Consider the following 23,819-nt stretch of genomic DNA (forward strand, 5'->3'; position numbering starts at 1 on the left):
GTTCTTGAAATACACCAAAGATAGAACCATCTTTACCAACATAAGTCATTTATATTAGATTAAAAATAATATCATAAAATTTTTTATTTTTGTTGAGTTGAAATAACACATATAGACATAATTGACCACAACACTTGGAATTTAATTCTTGGACTTGAAATGTTTGATAAACACCATTCTGTAAGAATTTTATAACTTCAACAGGTGGTGGAAGACCAAAACTATCAAAATAATATTTGTCTTGACTGTTAAAAATACAAACCCAATGAGAACCGTTCCCATTATTATCTTCTAAGTTCATAATAATATTCTTTGTATGTTTCGGCACATTTGTTAATTCATCTCTCATACAAATAACCACATTATGAATTTTTAATTTCTTACAATATTTGACAAGTTGTAAATTTGATGTTGTATTCTTTCCAAATTTTTCCAACCACTCATCAATGCTCATTTATTTATTAGAAAGATATAATCCATTACCTCTTTTCGTTAATTTTACACCTGCTTGTGCAATAGAAGAAAGCATATCTCCAACTAACAATCTCGCTTTATCAGGCAGACCTTCAAGTTTTTCAGCAAAATCTACAATTACACCACTTCCACTAATTTGTTTCTCCAACTCTTTGTTATGTCTTTCCAATTCTTTTTGAGCCTGGAGTTGAGCCTTCCTTTCGTTGGCAGTTTTCACCGCTGTTGAAATACCACCCGTCAATGCTCCAACCGCACTTAAACCAGCAAATAAAGGAATTAGAAATGGGAGAAATCCTCCACTCGTCTCTCTTATTGAATATTTTTTCAACATTGGTTTTGTCATTTTAATTTTAAGTGAGCCAGTGTCATTCAAGATTTTAACCTGTTCTCTTGTGAGCAAAACATCAATTCTTACTGCTCCTTTTCTCTGAATTGTATTAACGTTAATCGTACAAGGCTTTTGATTTTGAACACAAGATGATAGTTTATGAAGATTGATTTGATTAACATATACCCCAGTTGGTACTTTGCCACTCATTTATTTAACAAAAAATTATGTGAGACTAATCATCACACCATTATCTGTATTAATCTGCAATTCTGTTTCTTCCAAAAGCAAACAATATGTATCAACTTCTTCACTCTCTCCTCTTTCAATGTATAGGGAAGTATCCACTCGATTAGACTTTATAGTTTCCTTTTGCGCGCTCAGGTCAAACGCATAGATTGTATACAAACTTTTAAATGCTGTCATATCCAAAATAGGTTCTTTATTTCCATTACTTTCACACACCTTTTGGTAAGACTTGTATGCTTCAGCAAAATCATTTTTTCCCAATTAATTTCCAATCTATCTCGTGGATAAAATGTTCCATCTAGAGAAACGCGAAGTTGTTTCACCTTAGCATTATCACTCAATGCATTATTCTTATCAGTCGCAGTATCACCATCTGGCTTTTTAAAAATGATCCACAGATATCGTGGCTTTCCTTCCAGAACACCCAAATTCCACGTGTAAGTAGTTTGATTGAGTTTAACGTGTTGACATCTTCTTTTGAGGTATGATACACTGAGTGGTTTCTTTGAGTTAAGTCTTCGATTCAACATCTCTTCTGTTTTAAGATTAGGAGTATATTCACTGATATACCAACTCATCTCCTCAATTACAAATTTATTCTGATCACCAAAAGCATTACCAACACCAAAAAGCAATCTATTTTCATTATCATTCCTTTGCAGTTGAAATCTAATTTTAAGACCATACAGAACTTTATCATGATCACAAAATCCAAATATACCTTTAAGAGGAACCGCCACAGTAAAACTATTTTCTGCTTTTGTATCATCATTATACGCTCCTTTCCTTTGAATATATCCAGGGTCTGTGTTTGTTCCCGTTGACATATCAGGAATAAAACCTTCGACAGACCCCTTTCCCATTCTATCACTGAATGTATAGAGTGTAAATTTTATCATTTCAGATACAGCAGAGACATAATCAACCGCTTCAACTTCTTGTGTTCCAATATACAAACGCACACTATCAAACATTTTCCAGAAGAAATCATTTACAAGTGTAGCGTTTGTGTTATTCCCAGCTTTAGTGAATTTAAATTTACACAACAAGAAACTTTCGGAGAGATTCAAATAGGTTTGTTGATTATTTATTTCAAAACTTTTTGTACCATTCGTATTCCAGTCTGTTCCAGTTATTGCATTTACCTTGAAGTAATCTTCTTTTTAGTGGAGTTTGAGATAATAATAGTATCATCCAAATCATAGATACTATCAATTGCTTCCATACTTGTATTTATTTAGGAAAAAAGATGTTAAAACTTTTGAAACCCTGATCCAAGTATTTGAATTATTTTCTGTCGTTCTTGGGGGGACAACTGAGTTTTGCCTTTCTTAATTTCTTTTATTGCTTGTAATTTATGAGATTCCTTCTGAGCATCTTTTATACTCTTTACAGCACCTGCTACATTTCCCACAGCAGAAGCAGTTGAACCAATTAGATCTTTATGTTTAAGAATAGTTGAACCAATACCCATGAGAGTATCAATTATCCCATCTCCTCTAAATTGATGTCCAACACCCCTTTGTCTCTTAGGTTTATAGTATCCTCTACCAAGATACATACCTTCACCCTTGTAGTATGGGGAAAGGAACATCCCATCCCCTGTAATTATTTTATATTTTCCCAACTCGTGTTTCCTCACAATAACCATCGTATTTATTTATTGGAAAACTTCACGTAGGTGAATTCTGATGGATATAACTTCTCCATTAAAAGAAATCACACGATTATCTTGGTCGGTTATCCTAAAATTTACTCTGTGTATGGTTTTTCCTGACACAGGTAGATAAACCAAATTTTTGGGTTCCATATTGAATTTATAACCAATTGGGGTTGAGTATGCACTGAATGAAAATATTGTATTTGTTTTTTTTTCCATCATTATAAGCACCATCAATCAAATCACAGTGAATTAACACCGAATTTATTCCTGAGGATATTTGAATGACATTATCACTGTAAAACGTCCCATTAGTTTCAATCTTTTTTGAGGAGAAACCCAATAACTCTCTAAATGAATTATCAATTGTGAAATCAACCTTGTAGTTATTTTTAACTTTAATCGTTGATTTTGAAGTATGTTTTTGAATGTTTATAACAATATTTTTTGGTTCATCACCCTGTTCTTTCATAAGACGAGCAATTTCGGAAGATATTTGAGAAATCTCATATGCTCCGGGTGAGACTGTTATCGTTTTGTATCCACTTCCGGGATTATAACTAAACTTGTCATTTTTATCAGTTATATTAAATAAGGTATTATAAGTTTCCATGGACAATAAAGATGCCTCATATTCTTTTGTTGTGTCAAGTTGTAGTGGGTATGGGAATGAAGATGTGTGGTCGCTTGTTGTGAAATTGAAACTAAGGATTGTGCTTCTCATCTTATTTAATATGAGATAAAATGTCTTTATATTGATATTTATTAATTATTTTCATGTTCATCAACTGGTCTAAAATGGCTGATGCTTCATTAAAACAATTGTTATTTCCAGCCTTCTGACTGCCTAACAACAATAACAGTCTATTAACTAATTGCGATGGGTCATTTGGAAGAAAACTAACACCTGAACCAAGGATACTTAAAGCCTGAATAATGTGTTTCTCCTTCTCATTCTTCCTACTTTTACCAGAAAGAATAACCTTATAATTTAGAGTGTTCAGCAAATCAATATATACTCTATCATCATTATTTTCCATATCCAATGGTTTATCAATATACTTTGATTCATCCTTCACAGTTGAACCTTGTCTTCCATCTTTTGTGACAGGGGGTTGAGTTAGTTTAACAGGGGGTTGAGCAGAACTTAAGAACCTTAATTCATCATTAAATATCAATACCTTTTCTTGAACAAGATGAAATATTGCTGGTTGTTCTGTTGGAATGAGTCCTGCTTTGGTTTTTGAATCCGCTGAATATTCATTGTTTTGAACAGCATTCACAATATAATCAGGGGGTTGATTAATCTCTTCCAGTTGTTGAAATAAACCTTCATCATGTTCTAATTCTCCAATATGCTCTAATTCTTCCTCCGTCATTTGACTGAAATCTTTTAACATTTGGAGCTTTCTGGGAGTATATTCTACTGTGGGAACTGTGGAAACATCTTTCATTTTTTCTTGGGAAGTTTTTAAAAGTGGTTTAAAAAATTTCTCTTGTTTTCTTTCAAATGCTTCTTCGCCCGTTAGTTTCTGTCTGCGTTTCTTCTTTATGTCTTCCTGTTGTTTTACAACTTTTGAAACCAACTCTTGATGTTCCTTAAATCTTCTTGCTCTTTCTTTTACATCCATTTATTTATTGTAAAATATCATTTAATGAATTGTAAAGATCAACAGGGAAATTTTCCTTTTCTTCATCATTCAAGTAGATGTGTTCAAATAAATCCTTTTCTTTAAATATTTCATCAAATTCTTTATTAACATTAATGCGAGTTGTAATTTCTTCTTCACTAATACTTGCATCTCTGCTTTTCATACGTGTGCGTTGAGTTTCTTCATCAACATCAAAACCGAATGATAAAATCTTCACTCCACTCAGATGTTTAATAATTTGTCTCGTTCCTTCTGGATTAGTTTCTAATATCCCAACACCACCAGATTTTAGTTTCCTTAACTCACTCTTACAATGTGAATATTTTGTTGTACCAAGAGAAACCTCCTCAAACATTTGACCTTCATTCCTCAATCGCATATGTTCCTCCACTGAAATATAGTGATAATCTTCACCTTTTACTTCTCCAGGTCTTATTGCTCTAGTTGTTGTTGATACAATGCGTATCACGGGGTGTTTTTTAAGTAAATTTACAATATTCTCATTTGTACTACACAAGAACCTTGATTTATGAAAGTTTTTTCCAGAAGCAGATTTACCCACAAGATTTATAATAATAGTTGTCATTTATATATGTAATTGTTTATAAAACAAAAAATATATCCCTTAATATCTCATCTTGTTTCACAACAATATATTTATATTTTTCAGTCGTGTGCTTCATATAATCCTCAAATTTCTTTTTACTACATAATGTAGAACAATTATCTCTCCAAAAATTATTGATATCTATTGAATTTAACTTGAATAAAATAAAAGTATTAGCATTGTTTCTGATGGAACGACGAGGAAGTTGAAAGTACGATTGACTAAGATAAATACAATTACAAGAAGAATGTCTCCCTCTTGTGTAGTAGCTGTCCATTACCGTTTGGTTTCTCTCATTAACACAATCATCAAAGATAACGAGGTTCTTTTTTGATTTATCCAAATCTTGGGGAGACGGTATATCATCGGTATTATCACTAAGAATACAAGTTATAGGATTTGATTTCTTTTTACATCTCTGTGTATCACAAAATAGTTGAATTATATCTTCAATGTTATAATCATTTAGGTTTTTTTGACGTTTAAATAAACCGATTATATCTTCTTTTTGAAGACCAGCATTAAAACCTTGTGAGAGTAGTTGATACTCTGGTTGAAAACTCGACTTTGTGAAAATTATTAAATTGTCATAATCTAAAAAGTTGGGAGTGAGGAGCATTTTTAAAAGTAAGCAGGTTTTTCCACATCCACTTGAACCAACTATGAGACATCTTAATGAATTTGGGAGATTTTTATGGTTGTTAAATTTTATCTTATTTTCCCAAATAGGTAAAAAATCATTCATTTATATATTTGAAAAACAGGTTATTTAATTTATTATTGGCTTTTTTAGAAACTCTATATTTTATCCTAAGTTCAGGTTTAATTTCAAGATAATCCATTATTTTATTTATACAATATCTTGTGTTGATATTTCCCTGAAAATTACATCCATGAATAATATACAACAACAATCCTTTGAACATTTCTCTTATACGTTCAGTTTCTTCCCTTGTAAGGAAAGGTGTGTTATCATCCTCATACTTTACATTCATTTCTCTAATCAATCTTGTAAAGTAATTCATTTTTGGTGTAAATCTAAAAGAATTATTTTCCTTTTTATATTTTTTATTATCATTAATTAGAAGATAATCACAGAATATACATTGTTTATAGGCTTTTGACTCTGTGTTTAATCCCTGTCTTTCACACGCAGGACAATTCTCAAATTTGTCATATGGAGAATCAGGAAAGTCTAGCATATTTATAAAGTAAAACTTTACTTAAACTGAAATTCATCTATACTTTCAGTTGTATATTACCATCGATATCGATATACTTTTTTTCATTATCAGATTCAACGACAACATTTTTTATATTAAAGGTAATTTTAAAATTATCGTTAACTACTATTGAACGAAATGTCATTTCACCTGATATATTAACATCCTTTATTTCATCAAGATTTACATCTTTAGGGTTGTTGAAAAAATACAAATTTCTCCTTGCATATTACAGATGGTCTTATCTTTTCTTTCTAAAGCTTCATCCATAAGGTTTTTGTTCTTTGATACTTTTTCTTGTTTCATTGCTTTTTCTAGTTTTGAATATATTACTAGAAGGAGAGGAGAAACTTTTGTTAGAGATACTTTAATTGATGTTCTACCAGGTATACTAAAAGCCCTTCCACTGAAGGAAATTGAAGAACTCATATTATTTACCATAATAGTTTTTATCCAATAGTTGTTATATTTATCTTTGTTCAATTTTACATCCTTGACATATTTCTCAGTATCTTTAACAGATGAAGAGATTGATTGAAACTTGTCTTTTGTGTCTTGAAACATTGTATTTATTAAGTGAAAAAGTTGGAGGATAAAATGTTTTTAAGCACAGATTCACCTATAAATTAAACGAAATTTTCATCAAGAAAATTTTAGTTTAAGCAAAGTTTTATTCTATAAATATGGTGAATACAACGTACTGCGATGTTTGTAATCACGAATATAAACATTATAGAAAACACCTCCGAACCAACAAACACACATTTAATCTATTTCATCAAATATCTCCTCTTGAGTTGGAAAGAAAACATTGTGATATCTGTTCAAAGGATGTTTTGAAGAGTAGTTATAATCAACATCTTCAATCACAAAAACACAAGAAAAATGAGTTTAAAGTAAAGGGAGACTATTATATTAAAAACACTGATGAGGCATTTAAAGGGCATATAAAAATAAGGATTTTTCAATTTGGAGAACCCGGTCCATCATCAATAGCTGAATCAATTGAAATAGTGAAACCCGATGTTGAAAAATTTATTAAAAAGACATTAAAAGAAATAAAAACTTTAAAGTTTTATATGGGAGTGAAAATGAATATGAAAAGACAAGATGAAGAACAAACTCCTTATATGAGAACAGATCTTCATTTTATAACATCATTTCAAGATTTTTTGAATAGTGGGGTTTATGAAGAACTATCAAGACAAGAGGAGGATGTTGATAATACAGTGGTAGGAAGTGGATTCAATATTAAAAAAATCATCTTTTTAGATATACACATTCTAAAATCAAACCCTCTTAAAGCTTCTTCTTATATTGAATTACCAAAAGAAATAAAACTAAAGAAGGCAGTTGTTAATATTAAGAACAATGATAATAAATGTTTTCTCTGGTCTGTTCTTGCTCACTTACATCCACCAAAATGTAATTCAGAAAGAGTAAAACAATATATGAAATATGAGAATACCTTGGACATTAAAGATTTTAAATTCCCAATGCCATTAACAGATATTCCTAAATTTGAGAAAAAGAATAATCTTTCTATTAATGTATATGGATTAACGGATACAAACAAAGTTCAAATATTAAAAATTTCAAACAACTATAAAAATGAAGAAACACACATTGACCTTTTATATTTTAGTGTTGGAAAGAATTCACATTACACATACATCAATAATTTATCAAGATTAATCTCTTCTCAGGTATTCAGAACAGCAAACAAAATATATCCTTGTAAGCGATGTCTTAATTCATTTCATACAAAAGAACGATTAGAACAACATTCAAAATATTGTAGTAATCATAAATCAGCTGTAATTACAATGCCTAAACCTGGTGAAAAGATTTATTTTGAAGATTATAATAAATCTATCATGCACCCATTTGTGATATACGCTGATTTTGAATGTATCCTTAAAAAGATAAATACTGCTTCTCCTAATCCAAAAGAACCATATACAAATAAATATCAAAAACATATTCCTTGTGGTTTTTGTTATTATATCAAATCATCTGTTGGAGAAAAGTATAACAAACTTGAACATTATCGTGGAAAAAATGCTTCACAAGAGTTTGTAAAACGATTAGAAAAGGATTGTATAAGACTCACTAAATTAATGAAAGAAACAAATGAACCGATGAAATTAACCAAAGAAGAAAAATTAGAATTTAGAATGAACAATATCTGTCATATTTGTGAGGGGGAAATTAAGGAGTTTAAAGTTAGAGACCATTGTTATCTTACTGGTAAATATAGAGGTCCCGCTCATTCCTGTTGTAATCTTAATTATAAATTACCTTCTTTTATTCCAGTCTTTCTTCACAACAGCGCCAACTATGATACACATCTATTTATAAATGAACTTTCAAAAACACCAGGGAATATTTCTGCTATAACAAACACAAGTCAAAAGTATATTTCATTTTCAAAAATGATATTCACAAAACCTATAACTCGTATTAGGTTTTTAGATTCTTACAAGTTTATGGGAACACCACTAGCCTACCTCGCATCAAATCTAAGCTCCACGGACTCTTTTCCAAATCTTAATTCATTCTTTCCAAAAGAGGAAATTCTCACTAAAGAGGAAATTCAGATTAAAGATGAAATTCTGATTAAAGAAGGAATTCTTACGAGAGAGGAAATTCAAACAAGGAATGAAATTCAAAGTAAAGAGAAAATTCTTACAAGTAAGGGAATTTATCCTTATGATTATATGGATTCATTTATGAGATTTAAAGAAACACAACTTCCTTCAAAAGAAAGTTTCTATAATAACCTTTATGAAGAAGAGATAAGTGATAAGGAATATAAACACGCACAAGAAATATGGAAAATATTTAAGATAAAGAACCTTGGAGAATATCACGATTTATATCTAAAAACAGATGTTTTATTGTTAGCTGATGTGTTTGAAGCTTTTAGATCACTCTGTCATAATAAAAATTGTTATGGGTTAGATCCTGCCCACTATTTCACAGCTCCTGGTTTAGCTTGGAGTGCAATGTTGAAAATGACAAAACAAGATATAGATTTAATCAGTGATGTGGATATGCTTTTGATGATTGAGAAGTCCAAGAGAGGTGGAATATCACAAGTATGTTCAAAAAGATATGCTAAAGCAAATAATAAATATCTCCCAAATTATGATAGTGAAAAAGATAGTAATTATTTGATGTATTTTGATGCTAATAATTTGTATGGATGGGCAATGTCTCAATCTCTACCTTATGGTAAATTAGAGTGGGTGGAAGAAAAGAATTATGAAAAGGCTTTGATGAATATTGTTATTTCTTCTCAAGAGGAATTGAATGACGAAGAAGAAGGTTATTATTTTGAAGTTGATTTGAGGTACCCGAGTGATCTTCATAATAAGCATAAAGATCTTCCTTTTGCATGTGAGAAAGAAACTCCAAAGAAAGAATGGTTAAGTGATTATCATAAAAGTTTTAATATTAAAGGTAAATCAACAGAAAAGTTATTAACAACATTCTATGATAAAGAGGGATATGTTTTGCATCAGAGAAGCTTAAAACAGTTTTTGAGAGAAGGATTGAGAGTAGCTAAAATTCATAGAGTTTTAAAATTTAAACAAAGTCCTTGGGTGAAAAAGTATATTCAATTCAATACAGATATGAGAGCAAATACAAAAGTAAAATTTGAAGGGGACTTTTATAAATTAATGAATAATGCTGTATTTGGAAAGACTATGGAAAATGTTAGAAACAGGCAAAACATTAGATTCGCAACATCTTGGAAAGAAGCTTCGAGATTGATAAATAAACCAAGTTTTGAGAGAGAAGAGGTTTTTTCAGAGAACTTTTCTGCAATTCATATGAAAAAGGAAAGTATTGTAATGGATAAACCAATTTATATTGGAACAGCAGTTCTTGATTTATCAAAGATATTGATGTATGATTATTTGTATAATGACTTAAAGAAAGAGTATGGTGAAAATGTTTCATTGTTGTATATGGATACTGATAGTTTTATCCTAGATATAAAAACTGATGATGTTTATGAAGATATGAAGAAAAATATTGGAGTATATGATACAAGTAATTTCAGCAAGAAGAGTGAGTTATTTTCCAAAAAGAATGAAAAGGTTATTGGTAAGTTTAAGGATGAGTTGGGTGGAAAAGTAATGAGTGAGTTTATTGGATTGAGAGCAAAGGCATATGCTTATAAGTATGGTGAACAGATTGATAAGAGGTTAAAGGGAATAAAGAAATATGTAATAAAGAAATCAATAACTTTTAGAAATTATTATAATTGTTTGATGAATAAGAAAGAAGAATATAGGAAAATGAATACAATAAGAAGTTATAAACATAACATATATAGTGAAGAAGTAAATAAAAAGGCATTAGGAGCCTTTGATGATAAGAGATTTATTTTAGATAATGGAATAGATTGTGTTCCATATGGATATTGTATGATAGAGTGTATAAAATAGATTATGTTTTAACGATGGGAAGATGGGTTAGGGTTTTTAAGGGCTACCGCCGGGTTTTTTCACAATATATAAATGGTTAAACCAAGTATTAATCAAACTAAAGAGTGGAGAAAATCTCAGTCTTGGTATATAAATGGAAAACATAATGAATGTGAAAAATATCAAATAAGTCTTATTGAAAAAATAACTAAAACAAAGGTAAATAAAACAAATAAGCGAATTAATTTAAAAACTAGTAAGTTAGAGGATGTAAAGAAAAAAATGAATATCCTTGAATGGACTGAAAACTTTGATGGTTATCAATTGAACAATGAAAAAACAATTTACTATAATCTCAAAATGATATGTGGCTCAGGAGGTGGTCAAACAAGAGCATTAAGAGAAGTTTATCATTTCGTAATGGCACAAAAGGGGTATCTTAAAAAATATAAAGATTCAAATGTTTTGTTTGTCAATATTTTAGATGGGGATTATTGTGCAAAGAAAATTAAACTATTGAAGGAATTTGAGAATGAACAAATCTTTATAGGTTCAATGAGTGAGCTGTTCAACCCCCAGGTGTTCAATTCAATGAGGTTCAACCTCCAAGTTAAAAGGGGAGACAAATAAATATACCTTGGGATAAAAAGGGGGGTTTATTTTTAGGGAAAAAAAAATATAAATCGCTGAAAATCCCCCATTCATTTACATGGGGAAAAGTGAGCCAGAATCAGTATTCTTACCCTACTCAGGTACTTAGGTATATCGATATTCGGTGATTAACCCTATTTTACGCGGGTTGAAAATTGGCTAGGCCGTGGTGGGGTTGAAGACCCACCCGTGATAGGGTTCCGGCGTTGTTCCGGAAGGTCACGACTGAATTGTCCGTCCGGTGGGCGACGCGGCTGCTATTAGGGAAACGCGGTCGATCGCACCCCGGTGGGCGCGAATTCGTAACACTGGTGTCAGGAGTGAGATTTAAATCCATCCCGCCTCCAACTAAATTAACGGGAATCGGACCAAGGGTGTGTGGAGCGACCCTCGATTCCCACCAAATACGAGCTTTAAATTTATTCCGAGAAGCAAGATGGCGGTTCAAGGTGAACGGGTGCAGGATGGATTAGAAATGTGTTTGGATTTAGGATCCATGGCCCGGGACGGTTCTTTTTATAACCCCACCACCAATTATAATCAGTGGGGGAGCTCACCCTCATACACTCAGCACGAACTTCGCCGGCAAACGGAGTTGCAAAATAGTGGCGCGATCGCACCTCAGCGCAGCACGGAGCGGGCTGCTATAATTAGCACAGCGAACGGCGCGATACGAGGCGGGGCTCCCAACCAACAATTGAAACCACGTGATCATGGCAGGCGAGGCTGGTGGACATTGGCGGGCTTCGGGCACAAAACAGAGAACTATCTGGGAAAACTAAAAGAAAACGGTGAGAGAACGAATGAAAGGAGAGAGCAAGCATGCAAAAGAAGTGCGGAGAGCGAACTGAAGAAAAGAAAAGACGAGCAAATTAGTAACTCCCAGGATAGAAAGAACTTAGAAGAAGAATGGGAAACGAAGCTGGAAAAGGAAAAACTGAAACACGATGTGGAATTGGAACTACTGAGGGAAGAGGTAAGAATAGGCAATCGGAAAAGAGAAAGCCTGGAACAGGAGGTAAAAAGAGGAAAGTATTGGGTCAAAATTAGCAAGGAATTTGGTGAGGGAATGGATGAAATGAGGAAGAAAGAATGTGAAAGAGGTGTGGAGATGAGGACGGAATTAGAAAAGAGAGCTTCTGAGTTACTGAAACACCAAAACAAAAACGGGATTACAAAACGAACTGAGGATGTTAAGAGAGGAAAGAAAGAGAATGGAGAATGAAACGTTAAGGAACCACACTGAACAGATCAAACAGCTAGAAGCCAAGGCCAGATTGCAGAATGAGGAACAAGAAAGACAGTAGTATAGAAAACACAAAGAACAAGGAATGAACCAGGAAAGGGAAATCAACCAATTGAAAGAAAAAGCAAGGTTGGAGTACGAGGAGATAGTGAAAGAACAAGAAATGAAACAGGAAAAGGAAATCAACAACATGAAGGAAACTATGAGATTGGAGAATGAAGAACATGAGAGACGGTGGGATAGAAAACACAAAGAAAACGAGGTTGAAGTTAACCAACTCAAGGAGAGAGCAAAATTTGAGTCCACAGAGATGGAAAAACTCCGGAAAGAGAACGAACAACTCAAAAAGCTCAGAGAGGAAGAAGGACACAAAAGGAGCCAGGAAGTAGAACGGCACAATAAGGTGGGATGTGTGACAGCACCACAAGGAGTAATGTTGTTGGTGCAGGACTTTATTGACACCACTTGTCGGATGAAAGAACAATTAGGGCAAACCCTGATAAAGGAGACACAAATAAAAATGGAGACGATGGAAATAACAGAGACAAAGAAGGAAATAGAAGTATTGCCAGAGACATGGGAGATAGACTGAATTAAATAGACACGAAGAGACAACAGAAATAAAATGTGTAGAGAAGCGGGAGATAGAAAATGTAGAGGAGAGACTACACGATAAAGACGGGGTCAAAGACTAGCACACACACATGGAAGTAGTGAAGGACAATGAGGGGGAGCTCGGGGAATGTGTCGTGACCCTGTGCAAGCAGCCAGATAGCCTTCTTCAGGAATGGAGGGAGACTCTATGCTCCCTTGAAGCGGATCTCGACCAGGTGGGTCCGGTCGAGCTTTGCGAGGTAGAGGGGGCGAGTGCTGTTGACGGGTGCACACGAAGCTTGGGGTGTCTGAAGGCCCCGGAACCCCTTGTGGCACAAATCCCCAGTGTGAGTGTCCCGGTGTGTGTGTTCACGAGTGTGGCGAAATGTGTGCTGAAACACGCGCATGGCGTGGGTGAAAGGTGGTGTGTGTGAGTGAAAGGGCATGCGTGAGTGAACGGCCATGTGTGAGAGGGACCGTGTGTGTGAGGTCGCTGTATGCGAGGGAGATGGCGGCTGGCATGCGGGAACATGCAACCGCATGTCCCGGTGTGAATGTCCCGGTGAGGTGTGTAAGCCTCGTGGCACGTGGAAGTTTGTGCACGAGAGTGTGACAACGATGGTGCCTGACGGTGGACAAAGGCCGAGTCACGGCCGTAGCTATTTTGGGGACCGTGCCGGGTTTGCACGGCAGCACGCGCGGGGTCCGTGCTGTGGTACGCACTAGGCCGCCACGTGTGCGCCTGCGGGAGTGAAGCCCGGTCCGTAAACGCACGTGGTGGATTAGCCGATCCCGCGGACGGACAGAAGGTAGGCCGAATAATGGATTTGGACCGGATGGGTTCTCCATGCGAGCGTGTTTGTGAAGCTCCGACGAGAAGAGCACATGTGTTCGCGTGGGGAACCCCTCAAAATGCGAGGTTTGCTTTTAATGCGCAGGGTGACATCATGGCTGTACGCATGGTTGGAATCCGGCAGAAGGAGAATTCCTGCCGGATGGTACCGTCTGAGAGGGGACAAGGTGCGCGAAGCGCGAGCAGCTGCCATGACGTCACGGAGAGTAGAGCGCAGGTTGCGAGTTGCCGCACTGGTGTGCGCATACAAAAAAAAGCAAGCCTCGCTTCGGGTGAACAGGATTCCCGAGCAAGGGGTGGAAGACCCCCCCCCTACCAGGGCACAGGATACAACTAGTTAGGGGGAAGGGTTAGCTTAGCTAGACCGGCTCCATGGGGCAGGGATAAGTCCTCATGGGGCCCGTGGAATGGAATAGTTAGAGGGATTGTAGTTGAGATTTAGGATGGGAGATGGAAAATGATTTGGGGACAGAGTGGGACTTTGGATGTGTAGTGGGAACGTAGCTTAGCTATGTAGTGTTAAATGGAACGTGCTATATTGTAAGGGATGACGAGGGAGCACGAGATAGTTAGGGGATGTAGTGAGAGGAATGGCAGAGTTCAGTGATGAAGTGAAATGGAAAATGTACTTGATGAGTGAGTGAGGCCAGCGAGCCTGAGTGTATGGAGCGAATGTGGTATGCATGGTGCGATGAGTGATTCCCACCCAAGCGACCCCGGGGTCCGAGTAAAGCGAGTTAGGAGGTGAGTCAAATTGACAAAATGGAGGTCGTTTTGTTGTTGGTGGGAACGTAGGCTCGAAACCCGTTTGGAGGGGTGCAGGAGCCCTGTTGACGGGCTGGAAGCGTGGCTGCGAATGGTGAGTATCGCTTAGTGGGTACCCCGGGCACCGGGCTAGTCGGCCGTGGTAGGCCAAGGGTCCATGGGGGGCCGGGATAGTGTCGTGGGCATGGGTGGGCCTGCATGATGTCGGGCCTGGGGCGCCATTGGCCGCGTGGGCAGTGCATTGGGCACGGGCACCCAGGGAAGGGGCCCGGGGCACCAGCCTGCCACGTGAGCGTTTCAGGGGAGTAGCCATGGAGGGCACTCCCCGGTGTTTAGGGAGCTGGTAGGCTCGAGACAGTTGTAGTGCCTGGGGGTGCCATTGTTTGAGAATCTGCAGAGGGTAGTTCCTGCCAATGGAGCAATGCGTCCCAGCCATGAGACCGTGTGAGGGCATGGGAGGAAAATTGGAGGGCAAGGCCCAAATTTGTGAGGACACCAACACAGGCGACGGGAATCTTGGTTTATAGAACCAGCAGTTTAAGCGAGAGGTGCTTTTGGAAAGTCCCGGGGTAGTTTAAATTTAATAATGTTCGGGTAGTTAGGAGATGTACCCCTCCGCACCATCCATCCCTTCGCTCTCGTTGTGGGCCGCTGGACTCACCTTGGGTAAGTAGATCGCTGAGATCGGAGGAGGCCATTCTAAGGCTTAGATTGGGCCTCGACACAGGACGCTAGCTCTCCCTTATTCCCCTTCAAGAAGCGAATGTAGGGGTTGTGAGTAGGCGAGGAGACAGAATAGGTTAGCCGGACAAAGACAATAAAGGGGGTTCGGGGAATGAATTATAGAAGGGAAAATAAAAATAAAATAAGTTGGGGCTAAATTGGATTTTTGACAAATTAAGGGAGTGGGTATGGACAGACAGGCAAAGGCGATAGGTTGGGAGGGAGACAGTAAGTTAGGTCCAAGCCCGCCTTCCGAGTGGCCAGCACCACCGCACTCCCTCCATGAACCTCATTACTGCAAGGCCTGTGCCAGTCATTCATCAGCCGGCTGTTTTGCTGCAAGGCCTGTGCCGGTCGGATCATCTGCCGGCTGTTATACTGCAAGGCCTGTGCCGGTCAGCTTCACCACTGGCCCGTTTTGCTACAACGGCCTTGTTTTGCCTTGCCATGCCTTGTCTGCCTGCTTTTGCCTTGGCCCCATGCCTGCTGCCCTGTTGCATTTGCCCCCATTCATTGCCATGTGCGCCAGGATCATCGCGCTTGCTGCAGGGACTGCCCTGTAGGCAGCCGCAGCATGGGACTGCACTGGCAGCCCGTGCACTGTTTGTTTGCTGCGTCAGATTGTCGTGCATTCCACAGGGACTGCCCTGTAGGCAGCCACATCACGGGACTGCATTGGCGGCCCGTGCACCGTGTTAATCCATCCATCCATCCATTCACCGCTCAGTTGCATGTACGGCTTGTGTTCAAACCTGCGGTTGACTCACGAGCCAGAGACTGCGTGTGAGCAGCCTGGCTCCCTGCTTGTTTTCCCCAGAGAGTCCATAGATCCTGGGCCATGGTTAGTGTACCATGTATAAGGTTAAGGTTTAAGCCTGGTGTTGGCGCAGTGGTTAGGGCAGCGGCTTGGGATCCAAAAGGTCCTGAGTTCAATCCCCGTTGGGCCACTAAATTAATACACCAGGTGGTTGACTCAGCCTGTCATCCTTCCGAGGTCGGCAAAGTGAGTACCAGTGTACTGAGCCAGTGTATACCCCGGTTAAAATTGGTGTACCATATCCCTGTGTCGTAAGAGGCGACCAGGGTTGCGTCAGGAAGGGCATCCGGCGTAAAACATGTGCCAAATCACTATGCGGATCATACGGATGATCCGCTGTGGCAACCCCTAACAGGAGCAGCCGAAAGAAGAAGAAGAGTATAAGGTTAAGGTTAAGAGTTGTAACTCCCCCTGCATGTTTGGGTTAAGCTCCCCCTGCATGTTTGTCGTTGCGCCGGCAATTTTATTTAAGTCGTCTGTATGAGTGGGTTTGTTTAGTTAGTTACTCAGCCCGTAGGTTATTTATTTTTGGGACACGAATACACTAAATGTCGCACTCAGGGATCCGAAGGTAAAATGTACTAGGGGAAACTTACACATGATGGCACACGAAAATTCGACGACTTTGGACGAGTCTGTAAAAAGGGGAGGGGTAGTGTTACGGCTGTGGAAATTCGCAGAACACCATAAAGGTCCTTAGTTCAGTTAGATCGATAAGTCTGTGTTCAGTTAGATTTTCCCACCGTGTTTAATGGGATTTATTCGTGTCACGGGGCTGTGATTCTTTGAGATAGCCGTTTTTCTTTTCTATCGTTATTTTGGACCAACCACCAACATCACTCTCATCAACCGCTTCACAACAAACGCCAACCACAATTACGCCAATCACCTAACCACCTTCCCCGCTACGCCAACGGCCGATCCCCTTCTCCACAAACCAAATCACAACCCTCTCCGCTCATATAAACCATCTCAATAAAGCGAAAAGTAACCAGGGATTTCAAGAACGCCAAGGAAAAAGAGCAAGGTATATCGGTGGCGCGCGGATTTTCCCACCTGTTTTTCCCGCGCGCCGATCGGGGAGATCGTTCGTCATTGGTCGGTTTGTGGAAGTGAGGCGCTGGAAATGAGGAATGCCCCCTTTCTGGAAGGGGGGCGGAGCGATAAACAGGGAGGAACGAGGCGTTGGAACTGAGGACTATAAGGGCGCGCAGGATGCCAGGTCTGGGTCTTCGTGGTGGTTTTCGTCTGTGAGTGTTGTGTGTTGGTGGTGTATTCTTGGTCGGGATCTTCGGCTCGTGGTGGCCTGTCTGTGGAGAAGCGGTCCGTGGGACGACCTGTTTGATGGAGCTCGCAGTCGGTGGGGAGTCCGGGTGTGGCACCAGGGACGCGGACGGGAGGCGCCGCTTGGCCAGCTCTGTCGTGCAAGCTTGCGCATCCGTGTGGAGAGCGCCGGAGAGAGCTCACCGGCTCCGTGGAAGGCCGAGCTCAGCCGCGGCTGTCCTCGCTGCCGTGGGGGACAGACGTCGCGACTCACCCACCATCGCACCACGAGGGTGCAGGTAACCTGCAATGGTCTCCTGGGGCCTGTTCGGTTATCCAGGCTCCATGCCATAAAGGTCTATGGACCCTGTCTGGTGCCCTCGTCTTTGAGGGTGGCCTATTCCTTTTTTTTGAATGAATGTTGGTGGCGCCGTGTCCTGTAAGTAAAACTGGTTAAGTGCTTGTACATTAATAAATAATAGTCGGTCGTAGTGTTTTTGCCTTGCTCGTGTCTTTGTCCCCGTCCCGTGCATGATTGCTTTGGCTGTACATTCGTGCATACGTGTTAATTGAAATAAATGTGCTTGGTTAAATGTAACCCGTTCGTTGCATCCTCCTTTCTCCCCATTGAAATGCCACCTTGCGTTGCGGAATAATAGTTGGGTTGTTAAATACCTGTTAAATAGAATCGGATCCGGTGAGGTCGGGCGATAATACCCGCTCGGTTATCACTGCAGAACGGAACGGACCGCTTGAGCGGTTCGTGTCCAAGCCGACCTGCGCCGAGGTACGGTCTCCCGGTAGACTACCCGCTCAGGTACTTTGGTATATCGATATTCACCGATTGACCCTATTTTGCGCGGGTAGAAATTGTCTAGGCCGTGGTGGGGTTGAAGACCCACCCGTGACAGGGTTCTGGCGTTGTTCCGGAAGGTCACGACTGAATTGTCCATCCGGTGGGCGACGCGGCTGCTATTAGGGAAACGCGGTCGATCGCACGCCGGTGTGCGCGAATTCATAACAATATAATGAATTGTATTTAATGATTTGTTGGAGGATATCTGTTTGTTATATAGCACAGTTTGGGGAGATTGAAGAGAGAAAAACTGGGAAAACTACAATGGCACTCAGTCGAGCGCATATCTCCACCAGGCTGTGAACAGTTTATGTTTGGTATCCCACTGAAAGGCTGGATCTGCATCTGGAGCTTAACCAAAATCTAATTAGCTTGTTATTGTCACCTGACCAACTTATCCACCTACTTTTGTCATAATTCATCCACAACTTTTTGAAATATCATGCTATATATCGTTTTTGGCCCCATCTCCCAGTGGTGAAGAATCACTTAATAAATTATAGTATCCGAATCTGGATCTTCACCAAAATCTAAGCAATTCCTCCTTGTCACACACCCAACCTGTCCACCAAATTTTGTCCTAATCTGTCTAACTTTTTGAGATATCCTGCTCACAGACAAACAGACAGGGGTGAAAACAGACTCCATCCATTTTTGGTGGCAGAGGTAACAATAATTGAGAAAGTAAAGCAAGTTTGAAAGGTGAGATAGGTAGATAGATCAGGTAGCGTGAGGTTGAGAGATAGAAAAAAGTAATGAGAGAGGGAAGAAAGGGAATATGGGTGGTGTGGGAGGTGTGGCGAGTAAAGGGGATGTAAAACAAACTCCACTATTTTTGCTTTCTTTGTAAATAGATGGTCCCATTGTACTCAGAAAGTTATATTTGGTGAAGGAAGACCAATATTCAATATAATATATAAAAAAAGAATTCAAAAGCATTATACTGTATAAGACATTGATCTGAATAATGATAAACGACATGTTTTAACCATTTTGGGGCCATTTTCATACCTGTACGAGTGTCATGTGCGAGCCAAGTGCCAGCAGGATTTTCTCTGTCTTTGTGGGATAAGGGTTGTCACGATGCTTGTACAGCCAGTGTTTAAGGGGTCGTGCCATGTCCTGGAGAGCCTGCCGGCGATGACGAGCCTTGGACAGGCCTGTCCGACGACTGTGGGAGAAGCAGCAACAAGGAGCAACCGTTTACGGTGAAACTTTGATATTATCAAATCTCATTCATTCGTGATGTAGTTAAATTAATTTTCATATTCAAATTCTGGATCTGCATTTACCATAACGTCTTTATATTTACAGTGTGGAAATGTTCCCAGAAAGAGACTCGCTTGGAAGACATGGCATTGTTTGTTTATTTTTACAACATATATTTTGGCGTGATTGTATGATAACCTAAAATGAAACTAGATATCTGCAATCACAAGGCAATCGCCGAGGGTAAGCCTCCTCCGGTGCCCACGATCCAATGACTGCCAGATTCATTTCTGACCGCCATACGACGTTGACCTTCAACATTTTGGGATACAGTGTAAATTAAGAAAATGTGTCCCCATCTTGGGACACCTATCGATAAAACTCGACAACATGAAAATCAGAGGGAAGTTATTCAAATTATGGTCAAAAAGGTAATTTTTGTTAATTTGGTCACAATCTGAAAAATGTAGATCATGGACACTAAAAAATATCAGGTGCACAACTTCAGTGCAGGTACACAATTATAATACAAGGACATATTTGACGGCGAAGGGATCTTTGAGATTCCGTATTGGCAAAATTGAGCAACAACAAAAGCACGTTATTCTTTTCAGACCGCCATTTGAGCTTGACCTTTAACCCGACGGGGTATGATGTAAATCAAGTGCAATTGCGCATTACTGTAGTTATCTAAAGAGTGCAATTTCGTTCCAATTGGACAAACCTTCCTTGAGTTTTGGTGAAAAATGTAAAAATGTCTAATTAGGTCATGACCTTAAAATTTAAGTCAGGGTCAAAAATTATGTTAACCGGTATACTTATTATTCCCATTATTGATGCAAAATGAGATTCCAAAAGTCCTAGCCGGCTCTGAGAAACAGTTTGGAAATTGGAAGAAAAGACAAGAAGGGAAAGAAACAACCTAAATGGTGGTTTACTACTCCTAGGGGGGTCTAAGGAATTGTGAGGTATCATTAAAAATTGGGGGCACTAATAGTAGAAACAAACCCTCCAACGGGTATAAGCCTCCCCCTGTCCGAAACTGGGAGGCTTAATTACGTCTCAACTTGCACAAAACTCAACCAGTTTGAAATTCCCATCTGAGCACTCGGTTCATAATACCAGGATCCCAGGTTCAAATCCCATAGACCAAAGTTGATGGGGTTTTTTTGTAATCTTCTCAGTGGAAGAGCTTGCACTCAGATCACACGATGTACAAATATTTTTGCAGACGGTGAACTTTCCATTAATTACTCGGACTCTCGGAGACGACGGATAAAAACATGATGTATGGGATTTGAACCTGGGTACATCATGAGTTATGTATTCAGATGGGAACACTAACGGGCCACCTGATAGTTTCCTCCAACTGTCCTTGTGATTCAGGTAAGGTACCTTTTAACCGGTTGGCCAGGCCTGATGTTCAGTTGAAGGTGACTCGGGCAGGAATTTGTAATTAGTTCAGGATGCCGGCGATAACTCGCCTACTCTTTATCGATAGACACCGTGGGATCTTTAACATCCATGCTATCAGACAGGACACCCAGCTTTAGGTCCATGGAGGGGGCTGACGCACCCTCATAATGCAGTGGAATATCGAACTCAGACTATATAGACAGCTCAAAGGTAAGTGCATCACCTGTGCAAGTGACCATTGTGCACGGTGCCAGACCTACATGAAAGCCTACCGAGTGAAACGCACCAAGTCGTGCTTGATGGGGTTAGCATTTCAAGCATGATTTCCACGCCATGCAAACTTCTGTTGCTCATACTATAGATCCTCCGAGAAGGAACTTGGCTTCCGTTAATATAAGAGCTTGTATTACTTTGGTCATCGCGAAATCCTCAATGATGCATTCCCCTCCGGCCTTCCCGAAGGTCGCATTCGTTGCGTTTGGGGTGATTCTCGAGCTTCCAAGTCCCACCATCGTTTTACCTCCTCTACATCTCCATGACATTTGGAAAGGGACGATCCGAGCGAGATCCTCAGGATCTGTGTTCAGGCCGCATTGCCTGTGTGTTCCCTCGCTCTTCGTGACAGCCGTTTGGCGGGTTTTCCGCACAAACATGAACCCGTCGGGCTGAGAAACCCGAGCCTTTGACGGAAAATCCGATTGTGAGGTTTTAACCAGAGCATCTGCGAAGTTCTTTCCCGATTGCTCCCAAGTCCCGAGGATGACGTTTGTCTGACATTTGATTTTTGTCCTCACTACAAAATGTAAATATTTTTTATTGTAGGAATTGCTACATTGATGACACGTACAAAAGGGAACTTTGATAAGTATCCACAGGTACACCTTCATTAGCCTAGCTCGTTCTAAGAAGGCATGGTCGAGGCTACTGCAGTCAATTTGTGTGTGTTGGTGTTTTGGTGTGTACTTGGGTGTATGTTTTTGTATTATGCAGATAACATATTTAGGGTGCTAAGTCATATATTTTTTTCTAATATTACGTCATGCATTACTAGATTTGAATTTTTTTGAACAAAATAAAAATGTTTCCATGCAAATCATTTACTCCGACATCAAATCAATTAAATTACCATCTTCCCATGAACGGCCACTTATGACGTCAATATATTCTCATTGTTGATGAGGATGAAACTTCCTTTCAGCTCAAAAACCTATGACTTTTTGATTTTTTTTCTTTTCTTCTGAAGTCGATGGAAAATCCGATTTTCTTGCATATGTCATCCGACTTGGCTTATGTCATCTTAGCTCTTGTATGAGCCTCGACATTGTATTTAAAAATAAAAATAAGTTTGCAAATCTATTATGAATATTTCTGAAATAATGATCGCATTGACTGGTTTCGGTGAGATATGACGTCATCGTCCGACAACGTAATCTTATTGGGTATATTTTCATTACCGATGGATCACTTCTGTCTCCAATAAGTTTGGAATTATATTATTCACCGAGAAGAGGAACAAGAAATGCTTGACAACTACATCGTAATGACTTCGGTAACTATTTACCAAAATTTTTAAAACCTGAAGACCATTGGTGGTCCAGACCCAAAACGTTTCAAACTCGCATTGTTATGATAGGCCCAGGAAATCCTCTTGGTGACAATTAAAGGTCATCAAGAACAGCAAGCCCATTGATGCTGTCGTGTTTGTAACCTTGTTTCTTATTCCTTCAAACTGATGTCGTTGGCATTCCTTCATGCAAGTTCATTCACAAGCTGTGCGTGGGTGTTGGGGTTTGGTAAGCAAATAATGTACACTACAGTACTTTACAGGAGTCCTAAACAATATACATGCTGTATTACAAGATCTATAACATTCTGGGAGTTGCATTAATTTGTGTTCAACTCATTGCATGGTTAGTCTCCCGAAATGGTCGTGTGTGTGTGTGTGTGTGTGTGTGTGTGTGTGTGTGTGTGTGTGTGTGTGTGTGTGTGTGTGTGTGTGTGTGTGTGTGTGTGTGTGTGTGTGTGTGTGTGTGTCCACATCTATGTATTTTTGGTTCGCAGGCACCAGCAGTGACCACTATTTTCGTTGTGTTTGTCTGTCTGTCTGTTTGTGACTCTCCAGAGCATAGCTCCGTGACGTTTGATGCGATCTTGATGAAACTTGGATACAAGCTAGATATCATGGTCAATATATTTTTTTCTCGCAATTTCATTTCCTAGAAGCTGTGCAAAATGTCCATACGTACAACATATAAAAAATTCGATTTGATTTGGTCAATTTTGATGGAAGAGATAGGTTTTTACAGTAAGACTTCCTCAAAAAATGCTTCTACTAACTCACTTGTACCTATTGTGGCATTGTTCAATAATGCCCACAAACCATCGTCGCCTCCCGGCTAGTCGCTTTTAAAAGGGTTTTCTCTACAACTGCCTGTCCAATCGAGGTGAAAATTTAATCATCGGAAGGACTCCCCATGGAGAATATTTTATTGATAGCTCTGATGTCATAGGTCACATGGTATTGGATTAAAGGAAAACATTTGGGCATCTACTCTGAAACGGCTCAACAAAAAAAATTGAAACTTGGCATATGTCATCAACTCCACACGGGGAATATAGGATGATCGTGATTACATCATCGGTGAAGTGATATTCCAGCCATAATTGGTTGAATTGAAAGCTTTATCTGAAAAATCTGAAACTTCGTATCTGAGCTACGATCTCATGTGAGTGAATGATTAAATTCATAATGTCACCGGTCACGTGGTCTGGTGGCCATATTGGATTGAAACTG

General features: G+C 39.1%; 1 protein-coding gene and 1 long non-coding RNA gene across 4 annotated transcripts in view; one reads left to right on the top strand and one right to left on the bottom strand.

The window, feature by feature from the left end:
- Positions 1-23,819, bottom strand: part of LOC147028189 (uncharacterized) — a 120,991-nt gene that overhangs the window by 76,692 nt on the left and 20,480 nt on the right. For both annotated transcript variants that reach the window (XM_085878334.1, XM_085878335.1), the window contains exon 3: positions 19,412-19,571. In XM_085878334.1, coding sequence (XP_085734460.1) covers positions 19,412-19,571 — 160 coding nt within the window. The remainder of the gene's footprint in view (positions 1-19,411; positions 19,572-23,819) is intronic.
- Positions 1-23,819, top strand: part of LOC147028190 (uncharacterized) — a 63,576-nt gene that overhangs the window by 24,623 nt on the left and 15,134 nt on the right. Inside the window, exon 2 of one of the 2 annotated variants that reach the window (XR_015057457.1) lies at positions 19,474-19,608. The exons of the other annotated variant lie outside the window; for it this stretch is intronic. This is a non-coding gene — a long non-coding RNA (uncharacterized LOC147028190). The remainder of the gene's footprint in view (positions 1-19,473; positions 19,609-23,819) is intronic. 2 annotated transcript variants of the gene reach the window in all.

The sequence above is a fragment of the Eptatretus burgeri genome, chromosome 4 (assembly GCF_056783735.1).
Source record: "Eptatretus burgeri isolate ZD-2024b chromosome 4, Ebu_testis_v1, whole genome shotgun sequence".
Taxonomy (NCBI): domain Eukaryota; kingdom Metazoa; phylum Chordata; class Myxini; order Myxiniformes; family Myxinidae; genus Eptatretus; species Eptatretus burgeri.